Below are 21,269 nucleotides of genomic sequence, written 5' to 3'. Positions count from 1 at the left end.
AATTTTCTTAAAATATACTTGCTATATAAAAAATAGATCAGACAGAAATGTTTGAGTTTGAACGATGTATCTTATTGGATTATAAGAGCCAGGATTGGTTATAGTAGTTGTGTACACCCAAACATTACAGGCAGTCAAGGGAACGGTAGAACAGGTGTCATATACATGCTCTCAAATCGGTTAAGATTGACGTGGTAATAAAATGAATTTACTAAAGTTCAAAAATGTTATAAAGGTTGTATATTGCATATAAATAACAGTTATATCAGTCAATCAGTTAAATATTAGGACAAAGCTGGCCAGTCAGCTCTAATGTATGTACAATAAATAAATAAGATGCAATTCATTTTTTAAACTTGAAAATTGTTTAAGAGATACTTACTTGTACATGAACCACAAAATGGTCATTGGATAATATAAAGACTAGACTTAATAATGCACGAATTGGAATTTTGTTTCTCATCAGAAGGTATTTTTTATTTGAAACATTTTTCGAAAATTGAATACATTTCTAGAGAATGGGACCATAATATTGGTGTAGGTAACGATTTTTGTAGAGTTGTAGCCAGTCAGGACTACTAAAATATTTTCAGTGTTTATGGAGCAATAATATTTGAGAAAACTTTTGATATTTTGAAAATAAGATCAATTCTTAAACATAAATATTGACCAAGATATTGTAAAACGGTTTTTAACTCTCAAAATAGTTTTTATTGATTTTAATTTGAATATTGCATATTATTTAAATAATATATATATATATATATATATATATATATATATATATATATATATATATATATATATATATATATATATATATATATTTTAATTTTAAATTACTTGAGGTTTTGATAGCTTCAACAAATTGATACAATGTGTAAGAAACTTTGTTTTCGCCGAATACTTAATAAATTGTCATTTTAAAACTTTGAATTTTTATAGGATATGTTTTACTCTTGATCCGTTCATATTTATTGGCGCAACAAGGGGGATAAACAATCAGTCGTTAAGTGCAGCCTTAAAATTCATCTGGAGGTCTGAGCTATAAGAAAAGCTAATGATTCACAAAAGATAATTAATTTTATTAGGAACAATTTTATAATTTCTTTTCTCGGCTAGGAACCTAGGTTACTTTTAATTGACTAAAATTCAATTTTATGTAACCAGTACCGATTAAATTGACTCGCCTTGTATATAATATGAAAGAAAAACGTTTTAAAATAAGTAATATAGTAACTCTATGGTGTAGTACCCTACTAGTCTTCATTTTCGTCATAAACACAGACTGTTAAATTAATGACTGTAGAAGGGTTTATTTTGTTTATAGTCTTTTGGTAAATTATTGTAAGCGTTTCGTTTTACGGGCAATACGTTTATTGTGTATTGGAAGATGTAGAATAAGATCTACAATATAAACCGTCTCTTGATATTCGGCAACATATCAAGAAACTCCTCTACGTAAAATTAAAAATAAACTTAGTTTAAAACTTTTTTTATGCTTACAATTAAATTTAAAAAGAGCTCACGATCGGAACTATAATCTATTTACCATTATATTTATTTATTCTACGCCGCTTTTCATATTCAACCGTTATAAATTAAATAAATGTTTTTAAATAGAATAATAAACTACTATGTACGTTGTTTTTATAACGGACTAAAAAGTATAAAATAATTTCTCCAATCCTTATGGAGGATAAGACAACATACAGATTTATAATTGTTTCTAAATGATCCTAAAAATCCATACTTGGTAACTTTTGATAGCGATTAAAATACTTGTAAGATTGGAAAAAAAACATGCAGCCTTTCAGCATGAATAATAAGCACTTACTCTTTCAGAATAATTTAAGGAACGATTTCTATCAATTACATATTTTTTGTTTTAAATCTTACAAGTATTTTAATAGCTATAAAAACTGGTGAAGTATGAATTTTCAGCAAAATTTAGAAAAAGTTTGGCACAAGCGACGTTGGGCACTTTTGGTAGAGAAAATGATATAGATTCGCGTCACCGACATGCTGTGCGAGCGCCGACATGCTGTGCGATTGTGCTGTGCACGTAAGACGCTTTTTGTTTGGGTAAAATCTCGTGCGTTTGCGTCCCGCACGCTCATAACAGTGCATCTCATGCTCATAACAGTATATCTGTAGCTATACAGCTGACGTATTGTGTAACATTAGTGCTGGTATATAACAACTACATTGAAATTTATGTAAATACAAATACTATCCACAAATCATATGATTGTATATTAATTGTTATTTCAATTGAATTGTATTTATATTTTGTCATAATCTTGTACAGCCCGTAATATATTTAAATAATAAAAAACCATATAAACATCGATATTGATTTAAGAAGGAATGTTATAAGTGTAAAGTGTTTATCTGTGTGTCTTTGTGTTTCTCAGTGGCATCGTAGCGCCTAAACGGTCGAACCGACTTGATTGAGAACATTTTATAGCTAAGTTTCCAAAAATCGGTTTACAAGGATTTAATCGCATTTCGGGTTTTTTTTAAATTTTTCAAATTTCACTTGTTAAAAATCAAGTTCACTTTTCAATTCGTGAAGTGAAAATCTGAAGTTATAAAAAATAAATTTAGTCCGAACCGCTATTCCTTCAAGTTTTCGTTAAGGTTTCTGTTTGTATGACGTAGATTTGTTCAGCACATAATAATGTTTCTCGTATAATATTATACTACCACAAGTTTCACATATGGTTGGTTGGTTTGTTGGTTGTAAGGTAGATTGAATTAAATTGTATGTTTTATTTTCATTAAGATACCCGTCCAAATGACTTATGTACGACGTTAAAGCGATTTATGATATTCTTTAGCATTGTTGTTTGTTATAACCAAGATATTATTATATTATTTAATACTGAAAGAAAAACTCGACTACTTATAAATACATCATGTTTATAATGAAAATGTTTTCATTTGAAATATTTTTATAATGGTGAAATTATTTATTGGAAAAAAATGCATATAAAAATTGCATATACATGGGTTATATATTCAGCAAAAATAAAACGCAACACTTATTGTTTTTTTATTAAACACAAAATAAAAGCAGCACTGACAGAAAAACGGGCTACGCTGGCTGAAAAATACGCTATTAAGAGTAGAAGTGTTCAAAGTTTGTCCTGATGCACGGACGTGTCATACCCATTTTTACCCGGCTATGTTTTCCGATCGTGTTTTGTATGGTTGTTTGTTAATTTCTTTACTAAAACGTCATCTTCCAAACTGTTAATTCCACGAAATGCGATCATTTCCTCAATAAAACCGCATCTCCGCTGTTCCAGGAGTTTTCTGTACTTTTTGTACCAGTTCACGACTCGCATGCATACATTTTTGCACTTTTGAAATTTTGTTTTTTTTTAAATGTTTTATTTGTCCTACCTTAATTTATTAAAAGTCATTTTTGAGAGGGTCACACGCTTTTTGATTTATGCGCACATCTACTGTCTTCATCAAACCTTAAAGAGCCAAATCCAAAAAATAAAACGAAATATATAAGAATTATCAAAAAAATTTATTGAAAATCTTTTTTGCTTGTTGAGTAGTTTTCAAATATTTTCATTCTCTGTATGTCAATTTACAACGAATGATTAAAAATTTTTGCAAAAAAAAATCCGACTTCAAAGAAAAAAGGTGAAGTACCTACCAATTAATAATTTCCATGTGAGAAATTACGCTTTAAAATCGATGCCAATGAATTCATTTTTAACATCGGATTTGGTAAGCGTCGACTTCTAAGCGTTATTGCTCACAAGGAAGATCATTGAAGTCGGTACTTCAAAATTACATTTTAGATATAACTTTTTTGCACATTCTTTGGTGTCGGTTTTTTCGAAAAAATTTGTATTCATACTTTTTAAATTAAAACTTAGAGGGAAAGAAAATATTTAAAAAATACTCAACAAGCAATAAAGACAGTTTCAAGAAAAATTTTTTTCCATAACTTAATTTCTGAGATATCTGAGGGAATAAATCTAACGATTATTCGTAAATTACTCTCAATACATTATCAGATTATAATTTTGTAACTATATCTAATGTATTACATAATCCTTCAAAAATGATTTTCTCTCTGGAAAATATTGATGTTATTAATTCAAATAATATATAATATGTAAACATATTTTGTTTTAAACATTAATACGCATTTTCTTTTGTTTCAGGATAATGGTATGTATTTTTGTACCTAAAGGCAAAAACAATCAATTTTCATCAAAACGATGAATAGTTTTGACATATATAAAAACAACAAGCCCTTCGTCATTTTAAAGAAAGCCTACTAAATTTAGACCGTAAGCCTAAGATGAAACGAAAATCTATTTTGCTTTTGGTCTACCATTTGGAGGATTGGCAAAGATAAGTATTGCAATAAGAAGTACAAAAATATTCTCGGATTTACGACGCCTCCTTGTCTAAAATTTATATGCCGAAAGTTATTTTCAGCATAATACTTTGTTTTTTCATATTACGTTTTCAAGTCGCCTTATTAGATCTTTAGGGTAGCGGGTTCGATTTCCGCCTTCGAAAAAAAATTAATTTAATTAATAGTTGTGATGGGCTGGTGAAGTGCATGTATATTCATGAAGGAGGTGCACACAACTTCTGAAATGAAGGAGCAGATAAATGAAATTATTAGCGGAAAGATAGTAAAACACATATAAAGTATGACAATGGACTCTATAGCCTAAGTGTGTCCTTCGTGGACAGCCAATATAACACAACCTATCCTAACCATTACGTTATCAATGACTTCGTATCAACGTAAATGGCAAGCTGGAAAACGTTATTTAAATGTGAAAATAGAAGCATGGAAAATTTAACACTCAGGCTTAGGTTGGAACTTTATTTATATTAGATTTTTTCATTTTAAAATCACAATTAACTTTTGTTTCGGAATAAATGATTTATAGCAAATGTGAAAAAATGAATTACAAATGTTTTCTTTCTTAGTCTAACTAACTGCTCGTCCAATTAAAGAAAACTCACGCACTTGAATGAAAAGGACAGACTAAAAGAATCATTGCTAAATTGTTAGCTCACGATCTATATATTGAAATCATTTAGCACCACAAAAGGTTGAATTTAATTTTATAATCGATTGTTATAAAATAAAATAGGGAAAATAAAAATAATTTTTTGTCGTATCCCTTTTTTGAAATTTTGTGTCGCCCTATTAGCTCAGTTGGTTAGGGCGTAACTTATTCCGTCCGCGGTATGCTTGGGGGCTGGTTTGATTCCCGCCATCGCAACAAAATTAATTTAATTAATCGTTGTGATGGGGTGGATAGGGCATGGTATATGCATGAAGGAGGTGCACTCAGCCTCTGAAATTGGGCAGCTGATAAATGAAATTATCAACCGAAAGGTGGTAAAACACATATATGGTACCACAATGGGCTCTATAGCCTACCCTAGTACTATAACTAAAGTTTCCCACTCAACACGTTCAGGTCACAAAAAAACATTTACTTCTGGTACCATGCCACATATCATGTATTGCAAATATGACACATTTATTAAAAATAGCTCTATATAAGCCATTTAGTCCATTGAAATGTTACATTGACTGAACATTTTTTTGGAGCACACGATTTTATTTGTGGAACATGTAGGAGGGGTCAATACAACCTTAACCCCAAATTTGTGGAGTTGGGGTCCTTATCCCCCGCCCGCCATTTTGAAAAAAGGGGTGGAAACATATTTTTAGCTGTATCTTGTAAACTATTGATTTCTCCAAAAATTTGTAAAGGCATAATTTGTAGCAAATTGTCGTGACTACAATTTTGTTTATGTGATTTTTTGCAATAAACTTAAAATTTAAAAAGTTATGAGCAAAAAAGTGACAAAATTTTGTCAAAAATTTTTTTGTTTAATAACTTTTTTTCCTGTCATTTTATCATAAAATTAGATCAGAGCAATATTATAGAGAATACGTTTATGAACATTTTCCCATGAAAATTTTATTAATTTTTGTTAATTTTTAACGTAGTTACAGCGCTCCAAAGTTGACCGGGTTTATCAATGCGCATGATAACTCTGCTAAAACAACATGTTTACCTTATTCTCGTTTTTTAATAACATATTTAATAAGCTGTTTCTTCTTCCTCATGCTATTCTTTTAGTTGTGCTACATAGTTTGCCACATGTAGGCGTATTGAAAATTGTGAATATTATTTTCAGTTTAATCAATAATATTTTTACACACATACGAGAAAGGGAACTCTCAGGGAAAGGGAAGTATTTCAAAATCTAGCCCTTTAGGGCTATAATTGCCAAAATCTGAAAAAAATTTGAAATTTTACGGGTTTTATCGATTTTTAACGAAGTTGCCTTGGTCGCTCGAGGTCACAAACTTGGATTATTCATTATAACAACATCATAAACAAATCTGCTAAAAATCTTATAAGATAAAAGTTCTTTACCTTGGAAACTGTTGGTTCTACAGAGTCCATTCTCATTTCATATTGAAGAAAATTTAGTGTACTTTAATAACTTTTTGAAAGGGTTCCATCAAAAAACTAATCCTTTAGGGTAATAATCGCCAAAATCCAAATTTTTCTCCAACTTTTCGATTTTTGATGAAGTTGCATTCGGCGCTCGAGGTCACAAACTTGTATTATTCTTTAGACCAACGTCATAAACAAGTCTGCAAAAATCGGAACTACCGGATTTGATGCATACTATCCCGTTCTTTCAAAAGACAAGGTTGCTATATTAAAAATGGTATTTTAAAATTTGCAATGAATAATTTTATCTCTTTATGCTTCCAGTTTTCAAATAACATCAAACATTAAAATTGAATCTTTAACTACATTTCGAAAAAAGTCCTTCATTTTTTTGAATTTAAACGAAAATTTTCAATCAATTAATTAAACACAATTTAGATAAAAGTAAAAAGATGTTGCACGTTAAAACAAAAATTTTTGATAAATTATGATGAAAACTGATATGTGTACATGAAAAACTAAAATATTTTCACAATATTGGCGGCTTGTATCATATTAATAATTGTATCATCGATCAATTTCTAAAATAATTGTAATCGATATGTATTTGTGACGCTATGTACATTGCGTTTATCTAAATGTTGAAAAAATGATAGCGAGAACAAGTTAGCAAAGTACATTAAAACTTTAAGGCTATTATGTACAAATTTTTGATTGGCGTGAAGCATTCTTTGATTGACGCGAACCTTATTTTTTAAAGAATCCTTTTAAATATTCATTGGTGGAAAAACAATTTTTAAAAGAAAATTAGTTTTCCAGATAAAAATGGTTAATGTTGAATTTTAACAAATGAATTTTAAGCACTGCGATTATACCCTTTACTTTATCGATTTGAAATTTGGATATGTTATAGGTATTCATATTCTTCCCGGTCAGGGAATATTTTCGAAAATCCTATTAATATTCTAATTTTAACTGTTCAGAATAGTGGAATAAAAAAAAAGTTAAAATGGTATGAACCATTTTAGGTGTAAAATGTTGAATCATCCACTTGACTCCTATTGGAGGTATTTATAGTCTGGATAAAGAGATTTGACAATCGTTATGTTGGCCTAAAAAGTTTTTCAAGAGTCACTTTTGTTAAAATTTAACTAAATTAAGAGACACAACGCCATCCATGTATAAGTAAATATCTTTTTTCAATCCATCTAAAGCATCTTGTCAGTACACGTTCGTACCATGAAACAACAGGCTTGTGCATAGAGGGTGGTAGGTAATCGTTTTTTAAGATTTAGAATTTTTATATTGAATTACTCAAAAATGGCTAGCCTGCAATGTCTAATGCTAAAATTCTTTTTTAGGTCTGATAAACAAAACTTTAAATTTTTTGACAACAAAAAATATGTATGTATTAACACTTTAGCTCTAATTTTAAAATTAATCGGACAACAAAAGTAGTACAAGTCCAAATTGGCTTGTCTTGTAAGATTATATTAAATTGTTTGTTACAAGTTACAAGAGAAGGTAATTTGAGGATGTCACCATTGAATTTTGGTAACCGATAGTTTTTAGTATGAAAAGATTTGTAGTAGCACATAACAGCAAAGCATTTATGGTTTACTTTTTAATCAATTTTCATTCTAACATCTATCTAAAACTGCTTCTCATTCATATGTACACGAAAATTCAAGAAAATGCTCCAAAGCGACTCAAAAACTTATTAACCTGACGACAAGATTGAATGATTGAATGACGTCCTATCTTCATACTATAATGTTCTATCTACTCTCCCACAATGATAATTTAATTTTTATTTTAAAAATTGTTTTATAATGCCATAATTTATAGATAATAATTAATAAAAGAACAATTAATCACACTTAAAAAACAATTTAATAAAACATTATGAATGAACAAGTATATTTAATTAATAGTTAAATATAATACAAATGTCTTATTATATTACTTTATAATATAATCAATAATAATAATATTATTATTCAATTATTAATAATTTGTGATGGATATTAATAGATATAATTAATTGTAATATCTTGGTTGATAAATATTCATAATTAATATTAAATAAAAGAAAAAAGATTGTTTTTAACAACGGGTAAAATTGATTTTGGAATTTTTTTCAAGTGCACTTCGTAAAAGATTTGATGACGATAATTAAAAATTTGGTTTGGTTTTGATAAAACTAAACGGTGTTGGTGATTTTTGTTTAAAGTGAAGGGACTCTAATGGCGCCACAACCAATTACGTTGAGACGATACTCATATTTTGGTTTCACACAAGGAGTTCGGCTTAGGCTACATTATACCCACCGAACAAAAAAAAGAAAAAAATTTACAAAAAAAAAAAAAACAAAATGTCAGTAAAATATTTAAAATTTATTTAAAATTAAAATACAATTTTTTTTCATTACAAATCATAAAAATAAAAAAATGGCCGAAAGTGGATACCCGGATGGCCAGGCACACGACGCACAAACAGAGAATCGCACGCAGCATCGCAGGCGGTAAACACGGCGCGAAAGGTCGTGATTGGATCACGGCGGCACCAGGCACTATAAAAAAAAAAAAACAAAAAAACAAAAACAACGAGTCAACAAGTGACCTGATGGTTTTCTTGATGAAAAAAGAAGATACTTCAACCTTTGCATCGAGCAAGTTAAGAGCTCGGAATATATTCATTCGTGGTGGATTAAAATTAATCAATCGACGACGATCATTAAACAAATAAAATAAAATCGAACATAAATTAAAACTGGACCAACATCGTGTTATAGTTAATGAATCGACAACGAATGATTAAATAGGAACAATAAAACAAAAACAAATTAAAATAAAAACGATAAATATTCACGTGGAGTTCCTGCTGATACAAGTTTCGAGTGGACGACCGCATGGTTATTTCATCTTTTGTTGTTTGGAAATTCAACATCGCCCATCAGCGGCAACACCACCGCATGCAGGCCGATTCGATCAACACAAATTATGCAAGAAAATCTGGTATACCTCGAGGATCACCCAGTGATTCCGCTGTGTGCTGCTGCGTTCTCTCCTGGCCGTCCGGTTGTTCAACCCCCGGTTCCATTCGTGAATGACTATGTAAGTTGTATTTATCTTTTGCCTCTTTATCAATTAATTTGCCGGCCAAAAAGGACATATTCTAAAATAAATTGAAAAAAAAAAAAATGACATTAATAAAAGGTTGGAGGTGTAACAAACATTTTAAAATTAGGAAATCATATTAGTTAAGTTTTTTTTAATGCGTGGTGATTCCTGGTGGATCTATTAGTCAAGCCGTCGAGTGGCCCTTGTCAATTTGGTGCTGGCCAATAGCCGCCTATTAACGACAAGGGTCAGCCACTCTCCATTTCGCGGCGCTAGGTGGTGGCGAAGACGATCTAAATTGAATCGAAGACCCATACACCTCGCCCGTGCTGTTACGGCAAATGGCTCTTGTCCGAATATACATACATATTTTTATTCAACGAAAAATAATATAATAAATGCCTGTATGCGCTTTAATTTGGAAGCAAATTCACCAGGAACCACTGTTGTCAATGTTAGTACTAACGTATGTCCCCTTTTAAACAAATATTAAATTTTTTTTTTAATTTTTTTTCAAATACAAAATTCTTAGGTTAGGTGTCAAAATAAATTATGCTAAGTGTTTATTTTTGTTTACTATACATTTGATAAAAAAAATAAATAAATAAAATAAAATTGTGAATAGTAGAAACATTAAAGGAAATTTTACAAAAAAAAATTAAATAAACATAATTGAATTTAATTGAGATCACTTACGTTTTCTTTTTCGTTAATCCAATCGTCGACACACAACACGTTGTATTCAATATCACTATTGACACTTTAAGTTGTAATACAGTAGAGCCAACTTCACATAACTAATATCGATTTAGTAGATCTTCTCTTGAAATTGCGCGCCATAACCCGTCCGATCAACAAAAAGACTTCCACTGCGACATCTTATATATATTCGTTTCTCTAACTAAATTGAGAATCGTTTTATGGTAACAGAGCGTTTGGTGAATGGCGTAATTTTCAAACGGCGTTATCTAAGACAACTTGAAAATAAACAACTATTAATCGTATAATCCTGTATATTTAATTTTTTTCAATATTTTTTTTTTAACTTTAATTAAGCTTAATTCTACAAATCTTTTTCTGTTTTCTATAACACTTACATATATAATCGTTGAACAATCGTGGAGTCTAACATGCCGGGCACCAGGAGCGGACGCATATTCACACCCGCCAGTACCCATCGCACCGACGCCAACTACAGTAGTCAACCAACTTCCATGGCTCGATTTCACGACGGCGTCTTCAACATCGACATCAACAACAGCTACCACAGCCTCAACGTCAACAGCCCCACCAACTTCGACACATCAATCTCCTCCATCACGTGTGTTTAACCCTATAAGAACCCAAACCGAACTTAGTGCTGACATGCTGACAACCAACACCGTCTTCAGGCCATGGAGAACCAATTAATAAATATGGGTGAGTGGTTATGTAGTCTAAGCCGAAATATTCTCCAATCGCCCCACGCTCAGGGTCATTACAAAACCTCCAAAAACACAAAAAAAAACCTTTAGAAACCCTATCACCTTCTGATGACGCTAAAATTCACCTTTTGGACGAAGTGCCTCAAAGCCTTGCCTCTCTGCGAAAACATCAGGAAGAAGATGAAAAGCATGGACTCATCCTCTCCAGAATTGAATCTGGAGAGGATGTCATAGGTTATGCCCTCAAATCTGACGTCCTGGTGGAACTCGTGGGGAAGCATCGCCTAAGAAAATTTCCGTCCCCAAAGCCGTGCCTCTCTGCGAAAACATCAGGAGGAAGATGAAGAGCATAGACTCATCCTCTCCAGAATTGAATCTGGGGAAGATGTCACAGGATATGCCCTCAAATCTGACCTCCTGGTGAAACTCGTGGGGAAACATCGCCTAAGACGAATTTCCGTCCCCAAAGCCATCAGAAACATAATAATGTCCCTTTACCACGTCACCAATCTCATGTGAGCTCGAGTGCGTAGACAACTCGTACGCGATATAAAGCCCACATTGAAGCGTTAAGCCCTATAATGAAAGAGTAGAGGAAATGCCGTAGCATTTTAGCCAGTGGGGGTGGATGAGACGATACTCATATTTTGGTTTCACACAAGGAGTTCGGCTTAGGCTACATTATACCCACCGAACAAAAAAAAGAAAAAAATTTACAAAAAAAAAAAAAACAAAATGTCAGTAAAATATTTAAAATTTATTTAAAATTAAAATACAATTTTTTTTCATTACAAATCATAAAAATAAAAAAATGGCCGAAAGTGGATACCCGGATGGCCAGGCACACGACGCACAAACAGAGAATCGCACGCAGCATCGCAGGCGGTAAACACGGCGCGAAAGGTCGTGATTGGATCACGGCGGCACCAGGCACTATAAAAAAAAAAAAACAAAAAAACAAAAACAACGAGTCAACAAGTGACCTGATGGTTTTCTTGATGAAAAAAGAAGATACTTCAACCTTTGCATCGAGCAAGTTAAGAGCTCGGAATATATTCATTCGTGGTGGATTAAAATTAATCAATCGACGACGATCATTAAACAAATAAAATAAAATCGAACATAAATTAAAACTGGACCAACATCGTGTTATAGTTAATGAATCGACAACGAATGATTAAATAGGAACAATAAAACAAAAACAAATTAAAATAAAAACGATAAATATTCACGTGGAGTTCCTGCTGATACAAGTTTCGAGTGGACGACCGCATGGTTATTTCATCTTTTGTTGTTTGGAAATTCAACATCGCCCATCAGCGGCAACACCACCGCATGCAGGCCGATTCGATCAACACAAATTATGCAAGAAAATCTGGTATACCTCGAGGATCACCCAGTGATTCCGCTGTGTGCTGCTGCGTTCTCTCCTGGCCGTCCGGTTGTTCAACCCCCGGTTCCATTCGTGAATGACTATGTAAGTTGTATTTATCTTTTGCCTCTTTATCAATTAATTTGCCGGCCAAAAAGGACATATTCTAAAATAAATTGAAAAAAAAAAAAATGACATTAATAAAAGGTTGGAGGTGTAACAAACATTTTAAAATTAGGAAATCATATTAGTTAAGTTTTTTTTAATGCGTGGTGATTCCTGGTGGATCTATTAGTCAAGCCGTCGAGTGGCCCTTGTCAATTTGGTGCTGGCCAATAGCCGCCTATTAACGACAAGGGTCAGCCACTCTCCATTTCGCGGCGCTAGGTGGTGGCGAAGACGATCTAAATTGAATCGAAGACCCATACACCTCGCCCGTGCTGTTACGGCAAATGGCTCTTGTCCGAATATACATACATATTTTTATTCAACGAAAAATAATATAATAAATGCCTGTATGCGCTTTAATTTGGAAGCAAATTCACCAGGAACCACTGTTGTCAATGTTAGTACTAACGTATGTCCCCTTTTAAACAAATATTAAATTTTTTTTTTAATTTTTTTTCAAATACAAAATTCTTAGGTTAGGTGTCAAAATAAATTATGCTAAGTGTTTATTTTTGTTTACTATACATTTGATAAAAAAAATAAATAAATAAAATAAAATTGTGAATAGTAGAAACATTAAAGGAAATTTTACAAAAAAAAATTAAATAAACATAATTGAATTTAATTGAGATCACTTACGTTTTCTTTTTCGTTAATCCAATCGTCGACACACAACACGTTGTATTCAATATCACTATTGACACTTTAAGTTGTAATACAGTAGAGCCAACTTCACATAACTAATATCGATTTAGTAGATCTTCTCTTGAAATTGCGCGCCATAACCCGTCCGATCAACAAAAAGACTTCCACTGCGACATCTTATATATATTCGTTTCTCTAACTAAATTGAGAATCGTTTTAACGTTATAATTTATAAAGATACTAGATTGGTACCCACCGGCTTCGCTGGATTTAAAAGTAAATAAAGATTGAAAGTAAATAAAGGATATACAGATTGCTCTCGCTTATCCCCTTTCTGTAACACTCGAAATAATGGTAAGGATTGTTTTACACAGGTAAAATATATGTATGGTATTCTATTTTTTAAAATGTATAATAGTCGTAATTATTTATTGAGTATATCAGAAAAGATGTCCGTGAAATATTTTATATTGACTATTTTTACAGAAATCTGTAATTTATGGTAATGCCAAGTAACTACTTTTACAGAAATCTGTAATTTGTGGTAATGTCAAGTTAAATAAATTTTTTATTTTTTTTCCTTTTTTTTTTTAATTAATATATCTTTATAAATTATATCTCATGTGTTATTCTGAAGTATGATCTATATTGCTGTACAGTTTCATTAAAAACCATTCGCTAGTTTTAGTGTGAAAGCGTAACAAACAAACAAACATGCTTACTTTTGCATTTATAATATATAGAGATAAAGATATGTTGTAGTAAATATTTTCATATATAATTAAAACATTGACATTTCACTGCTTTCACTCCATATATGAACATCATTGTAAGGCAAAAATTAAATATTTCAATAAAAAAAGTACACGGGTTAAAATTTTTGCCTATATGTTCAAATAGGGTTTTCTAATAAACTTACATTGTGACTTATTTTATTTTATTTTATTTTTTTTGTTTCTGGTGTAAAACAATCCCAATGCCACTTTAAAGTGTTTTGGAACTGAGATAAATGAGAGCAAGGGAGGTGAAGGCTATAACACGGTGATCTTTACTCCAGCGAAGCGGGCGGGTATCATGCTAGTTATTAATAATTCAGTTGGTCGGGGATTCCTTCTTCTGAATCATAAAAATCATAATCAAAACAGCTCGTTTTGAATCTAAAACAATTAATTATAACAAAAATCATAATAAACAATCCATATAATTTTCTATTATATATTTTTATGTTTATTTATCCTAAAATGAAAAATTTTTTTATTCCAATATTGTATAATTAAATATATTTTTAATAGCATTTTTTCCATATTTGTAAACATTACCTATTATTTCGATTTAACAAAATATTAATTATAATCATTGTATTACAAACATTGCTATCCTCTAAACAGGTTAATATAGACAGGTAATGGCCTGGTATTTTTAGCAAATTACCAAAGGAAATGGAGCTATTGCTTTTGTACTAATGAATTTGGAAAAAGTTTCTTCAATAGATGACAAAAATCCTAGATATATATGTATCTTTACACATATTTTTGTATCTGTACCCTCTAAAGCGGTCGCAATTTTAGCCCGATTTGAATAAAATTTGGTGTCAAGAAGGGTTTTGGTATTTGAAAAGCCAGGTTCGTTAATGAAAAAAAGCGACAAATGAACAAGGTACAAAATTTTGAATTTTTTCACAACAACAAAAATTTATGTATTTTTGAATCAGTTTTAAGTAAAAAAGTGCTCGTGTGATTTTTTCTCTATTCGCTTAGTTTCAGAAATAAAAATTTTTGAAAAACTAAAAATGCTATAATACCTAGTCTATTTTTAAAAAAAATGTGAATTTTTTCAATTTTTGAGGGAGTTCGCTTAGCTAACGCAGTTCCTACGCTACGATTTTTTTTAATTATCTGATATCTATTTTATTTTAATTTCAACTAGAACAAATAAACAAAAATAAAAATTTTTTAATTAGGTTTTTTATATGTTGATATTATATTTTAACTTCTATAATCATAACAAAAATAATTTATAGTTTAAAAAAACTAAAAAAAGACGTTATATTGCAGCATGGGATGATCGCTTGGTTAATTTGAACCTACGCTATTTGAACAAATAGAGATAAACGATTAAATTACACAGAAACTGGTTCTTGAACCCGGATTCTCCACCTACCCAATCTAGGACGTAACCAACTCCGTTACTGCTTTATGTGAGTGACACTATATATATAACCCCGTCTCGTTTGTTCTAATTGAATGTTTGTGTATACAGAAAACACAAACGTTATCGTACTATTATACAACTCATATACAAATTACATATTTTTAAAGAAATTAAAGTTTTTACATATTTTTCAAATTTTTAAATGTCAAAGTCTCAGATATATGATACTTTTTATAACTTGTATTATATTAACACTTTAGCTCTAATTTTAAAATTAATCGAAAAAGAAAAGTAGTACAAGTCAAAATTGACTTACAGTACAAGTCAAAGTTGACTTGTATTGTAAGATTATATTACATTGTTTATTACAAGTTACAAGGGAAGTTAATTTAAGAGAGTAATTAATTAATTAAAAATACACTAAATAACATATGATCCTCATATCATGCTATGTTATTTAGTGTATTTTTAATTAATTAATTACTCTCTTAATTGATCGATAAGATACCCAAATTTTTTTTTGATTTAATAATATGTATCGTTAACTACAACATACTAAAAATTTGGATCATTTTCTACTAATTTATTTTTTTCTATTACTGGTGAGGGATCCTGCTTAAAGGTGTTAAAAAGAAAGAATCGCTGATGATTTTCGAAAGTTGTTTCACATGCGTCCTGTAATACCCAAACTGTAAAAAAGTATTTTTTGTTTTTTATAATTTATAGAATTAAATGTAAATATTTAACTACATATTTGATCTTTTTTTTATTTATTAAGTTTAATTAATAAGCGCAAAGGTAAATAAAGAAATTTAAATGAAAATTATATAAATAATAAATAATTAGAATTTTCATCATATTTTCATTTATTATTGTTTGGTGGAAATTGATATAATATGTTTATATAATAATTTACTCTGTTTATTATTATACCATGTATATGAAATATACCAAAGTATACTAAGCTTAGTTCCAAGTTTGTACGATTAAAAATATTGATGCTATGAACAAAATTTTGGTAAAGATGTTCTTAGAATCACCTAATTAGTCCATTTCGGGTTGTCTGTCTGTCTGTCTGTCGTCTGTACGTCTGTCATCACGATAACTCAAAAACGGAAAGAGTTATCAAGCTAAAATTTTTATAGCGTGCTTAGGACATAAAAAGTCAGGTCACATTCGTAAATGAGAAACATAGGTAAATTGGGCCTCTGGTCCGTAGGACCCATCTTGTAAAGCGTTAGAGATAGAACAAATAATCAATGTAAAAAATGTTGCTTATAAAAAAATAAACAACTTTTGTTTGAAACATTTTTCGTAAACATCACTGTTTACCCGTGAGAACGCAAATTGTATAATATGTATTATATGGGTATATCAGTTATATATGTGTGACATGTATATATGTGTAATGTGACGGAGTAATCAACACTATCTATACATGGTATTTTAACAATTAACTCAATTATTTGTTTTCACTTGTGTTTATCTGTATTTTGATTACATATACAATTCCAGTTCCAGGACTTCCACTTTTAATTAGAAAGTTTTGTTTATAAAAAAAATTTAATTTAGAATTAACGTGTTAGGTAAATTATGGATGATTCTTTAGGAACATTTTTCTGTATTAAGATTACCTTACATAATTCTCATTAAAGGGTGGTTAAGGACTTTTGGGACATACTGTAAACTTGAAAATGCTGAAAGATAACTTTAAACCACTTGTTTTAAAATGGTGATTCGTTAATAGGTCTAATTGCGTAATGATTGATAGAAAAATACGACCCAAAGTTCAAGATTTAATCGAAGGACTATTAAAATGCTTTATAACAGGTGGTATTTTATTTTATTCCGCTTTTGCTTATCATTTTTTAAGTTCAAAGTGACAGAATATCGCCGTTACGTAAGACGACGGCAAGGCGGTTTTTGAATGACAAAAAGAAACTGATCACTTTAAACAAAACTAGCTCGACTCGTGCATAATTCTGCTCCCGTAGCTACTGTAACTCGTAAATACCCTGTACCCGTGGCTAAACAACTAATTTCGTAGAAAAGTGGGAAAAAAATCAGTTCTTAAAAAAAGTAATAAAGAGAACATGTATAGAAATTGTGACATTTGAATCGTATATGCTTAATACGTTTAATATTTAAACAAATTAATGGATATTATTTCGTTAAAATTATAAAACATGCAAGAAGAATAATATATAAGGATAAAAAAACGTCTACAATAAATTCAATTAAGCGCCCTTTGATTACGCCCTCACGACTAGCACAGTATTTTACTTATCAATCATTACCAGAAGTTCCTTAACCAGATTCCAAAAGTATTTAGGCACTTTCTTATGAGTACAGTTGGATTTCCCTTGCTCGTTGTTCTTTTATTGAACTAGAACATGGGCGTTAGTTTATTACAAACTACGTATAAAGCTGTGAGTTAACCAAAAATCGAATTTAGTTCATACATAAATTTTTCGATCGATTTTCATTTTCACATTCACAATACTTTAACTTATAAAAAGCAAGTCTAAGCGCACGCAAGCAGATATAAAATAGAATATCAATTGGATAATAAAACAAACAGAAAATTAACGGATGAATTAATTTATTTCAATTTGTATAAAGATCACAGGTCTTTATACTTAACATTGATTGCTAGATTATAACGTTGTTCTTTCTACTTACAAGGGGATGCATACCTACCTACACAAGAGTACATTCAAATTACAAGTTCAATCAAACGGAAAACAACATTAAAGAAACATTTTTTGCATTATAATGTAGGGGACATTTGTCTTTCTTTGAAATAGCCCCTTGTCTTGGTCGGTTCACTGCATTTTTTTGTTTTATATTAGCCACTCATCAAATAAGTTTTCTGTAGTAAAAATGAAGTCTTTTTATGAAGCCTTTACTATACATTTCTTGTAATTAGTGGTTTGTAAATTGAAGATAGTTTTCAATTCGTAAAGACCAGCCAAACTTAAATATAGAATCATCATGCTAAATATTGTGAATGTATAGTGGAATTCTTGCTTCATGTTCGAAAAAAGTACCAAATTTGTAATTAAATTCTGTAACGCGTTCTGTTTGGTTGAGGCGTATCTGAATGAAAAAAAAAATTGGAAAATATTTTTAGCGAATTGTCAAAGGAAATGGATATTGCTTTTGTACGGATGATGGAATTTTCGCCGATATCGCCGATAAACAAGGGGTGGGGGAATGTGCAAAAAACAAAATTTAGAATTTTTTCAAAATATAAATTATTTTTTTATTAGTTTTAAACAAACAAAAAAAAAACTTTTGTTTTAGTAAGTTTTCGAAATAAAAATTCTTGAAAAATAAAAAATGCAATATTCGATTTTAAGAAAATTGTGTTATTTTTTCAATCTCTGAGGTAATTCGCTTAGCTAACGCAGCTCCTGTGCTACGAGTTTTTATTACACATTCAATAGTCAAAATAACTTGCGGAGATAAAAGAAAAAGAGTTAATATACAGAATATTCATTATATTAGCAGAATTTTCAGCTCCTGTTTTATCTTCCTTTCTTTGACATAAGTTAAGAGTTAAAGCTTTACTTTCTTGTTAATTTAAGCAGAAAATTTTTTCCTTGTCTGAAAATTAGATGTTTGCATTCTAGATTCTTTGTATACATTTCTGTGTGATATTGACTAAAATATTTATTATTTGTTATAATACCTATGTGTGTGTACACTAAATATTTAATCTGATATAAAATTTTAATCTTAGCATTGAGAAATTATAAAATATATTTATTTACCTGAATTTAGTTTGGTCATGTTACAAAAATATATATAACTAGCTGGGAACTACCCGCTTTGCTGGGCAACATCCCCACTTGCACCCCTCCCTCCACATTTCCTTGCGTTGGATAACAGTTTTGTAATGTACACGTCATGCTCTTTTATTTGATACCCCACTTAGGTATATTTGTAAATATTCGATATTTCCTTCCCACTTTCTCGCTACACCTTTCTACCCTCCGAAGGTTAAAAAAATTTCTAAATGTAATTTAAAACATTCTGACCAAGTTTTGAACTATTAAAAGCCATAATTGAAAAATATGAATTTTTTATTCATGAACACCCCCGCAACCCCCCCTTGTGGGTGGAATTTCGTAAAATCCGTTCTTAGCTGACCTCTACTTGGCAAAAGGAATATTCCTGCCAAATTTCAAGTCTCTAGGTCTTATAGTTCCAGAGATATCGTGATGAGTGACTATCTATATCTATAGAAAGTCTCCTATATATTTTTACTAGCTGTTACCCGCCCGCTTTGCGTGGCGTAAAATATACCCGCTTTGCTGGGCAACATCCCCACTTGCACCCCTCCCTCCACATTTCCTTGCGTTGGATAACAGTTTTGTAATGTACACGTCATGCTCTTTTATTTGATACCCCACTTAGGTATATTTGTAAATATTCGATATTTCCTTCCCACTTTCTCGCTACAACTTTCTACCCTCCGAAGGTAAAAAAAATTTCTAAATGTAATTTAAAACATTCTGATCAAGTTTTGAACTATTAAAAGCCATAATTTAAAAATATGAATTTTTTAGTCATGAACACCCCCGCAACCCCTCTTGTGGGTGGAATTTCGTAAAATCCGTTCTTAGCTGACCTCTACTTGGCAAAAGAAATATTCCTGCCAAATTTCAAGTCTCTAGGTCTTATAGTTCCAGAGATATCGTGATGAGTGACTATCTATCTATATCTATAGAAAGTCTCCTTCCTATATATATAATTTTTATATAATAACTCCATAATACATTTTCAATTTAAATAATAATAATGAAAATTTGGTCATATTTTAAGCAGAAATTAGAGTTATTTCTATTTAAATAACAAATTATTTTTGTAATACGATTCGGATTAAACAATTGTTATGATCGAATAGTGAATAGAATATTGTTCAATTCTACTAAATTTAGTCCAACTGCCATTAGTCCAATAGTCACTATATATCTAATTATGAATCTACCTAATTTACTTTTAGAATGTAAATGTTCATCAATGTAGATGAATAATGATTTTATAAAATGTGATAGTTTATCCCTACATTATAAATGTGAAAGTATGGATGTTTATTTCTTTGTTTGTTTGTTACGCTTTCACGCAAAACTACCGAATGGATTTGAATAAAATTGTACAACAGTATAGTTTTAAAAAAATAAATAATTAAATTTATTCTGTATGACATTTTGGTGCTCCATCTATGATAATCATTTTGGACCATAAATTAAAGATTTCTGTAAAAATTTAAAATAGTAAATGTAAAACAATTCATGGCCCTCTTTTCTGAATCACTCAATGAATTATCAGTATTTTGCACTTAAAAAATCGAAAATATATGCACAAATTTTAGCTGTGAGAAACAAACCCTTCGAGTTTTATGGAAGGGAGATCGAGAGAGTTGGAGGCTTTAACGCGGTGTTTTTACTTTTAAGCCCAGTGAAGCGGGTGAGTATCAAGCTAGTTTAATTATAATCCTAATGATTAAAAGGTCTTGGTTTGTTTTCATAACTACTACAAAAAAGTTATTTAAAGCAATGTTATTGAAAGAACCCATGTCATTAAGCACCAGGTGTAGCCTCCTTAAAAAGCTCTGGTATTGAGCAATTAATCGAACACTTGGAGCTAACACTTTGGTCAACAAGTAGACCACGATTATTGCAAAAAAAACTCATAATGAGGAAGAAAAGAAAACCATGGCTCATTTTCTCTGAAACTATTGGGCTCCTACAATAAGAATGCTGACATTTTTGGGTTAAATTTTTTCTGAACCATAAGGACAAAATAAAAATGGATTGAAATTTGAGATCTTCTACACACAGACACTTGCTTCAACACAACTTTACGCTGATTTGAGAAGTATAATTTGTACTTGGGAGATTTT

At 30.6% G+C, this 21,269-nt stretch overlaps 2 protein-coding genes across 2 annotated transcripts; both read right to left on the bottom strand.

Annotated features, from left to right (window-relative positions):
- Positions 1-8,862: 8,862 nt before the first annotated feature.
- Positions 8,863-9,674, bottom strand: LOC123291623. Its single transcript, XM_044871973.1, has 2 exons — positions 9,500-9,674; positions 8,863-9,048 (listed from the first exon to the last, which is right to left on the bottom strand). The coding sequence occupies exons 1-2, from the start codon at positions 9,648-9,650 to the stop codon at positions 8,873-8,875; spliced, it is 327 nt and encodes a 108-aa protein (XP_044727908.1). The 5' UTR covers positions 9,651-9,674; the 3' UTR covers positions 8,863-8,872.
- Positions 9,675-11,769: 2,095 nt separating this feature from the next.
- LOC123291622 lies at positions 11,770-12,581 on the bottom strand. Its single transcript, XM_044871972.1, has 2 exons — positions 12,407-12,581; positions 11,770-11,955 (listed from the first exon to the last, which is right to left on the bottom strand). Exons 1-2 carry the CDS (start codon positions 12,555-12,557, stop codon positions 11,780-11,782), a joined length of 327 nt encoding a protein of 108 aa, XP_044727907.1. The 5' UTR covers positions 12,558-12,581; the 3' UTR covers positions 11,770-11,779.
- Positions 12,582-21,269: the final 8,688 nt, after the last annotated feature.

Source organism: Chrysoperla carnea, chromosome 2 (assembly GCF_905475395.1).
Source record: "Chrysoperla carnea chromosome 2, inChrCarn1.1, whole genome shotgun sequence".
Taxonomy (NCBI): domain Eukaryota; kingdom Metazoa; phylum Arthropoda; class Insecta; order Neuroptera; family Chrysopidae; genus Chrysoperla; species Chrysoperla carnea.
The sequence above is the reverse complement of the archived record's forward strand: the minus strand, read 5'-3'. Positions and strand labels throughout refer to the sequence as shown.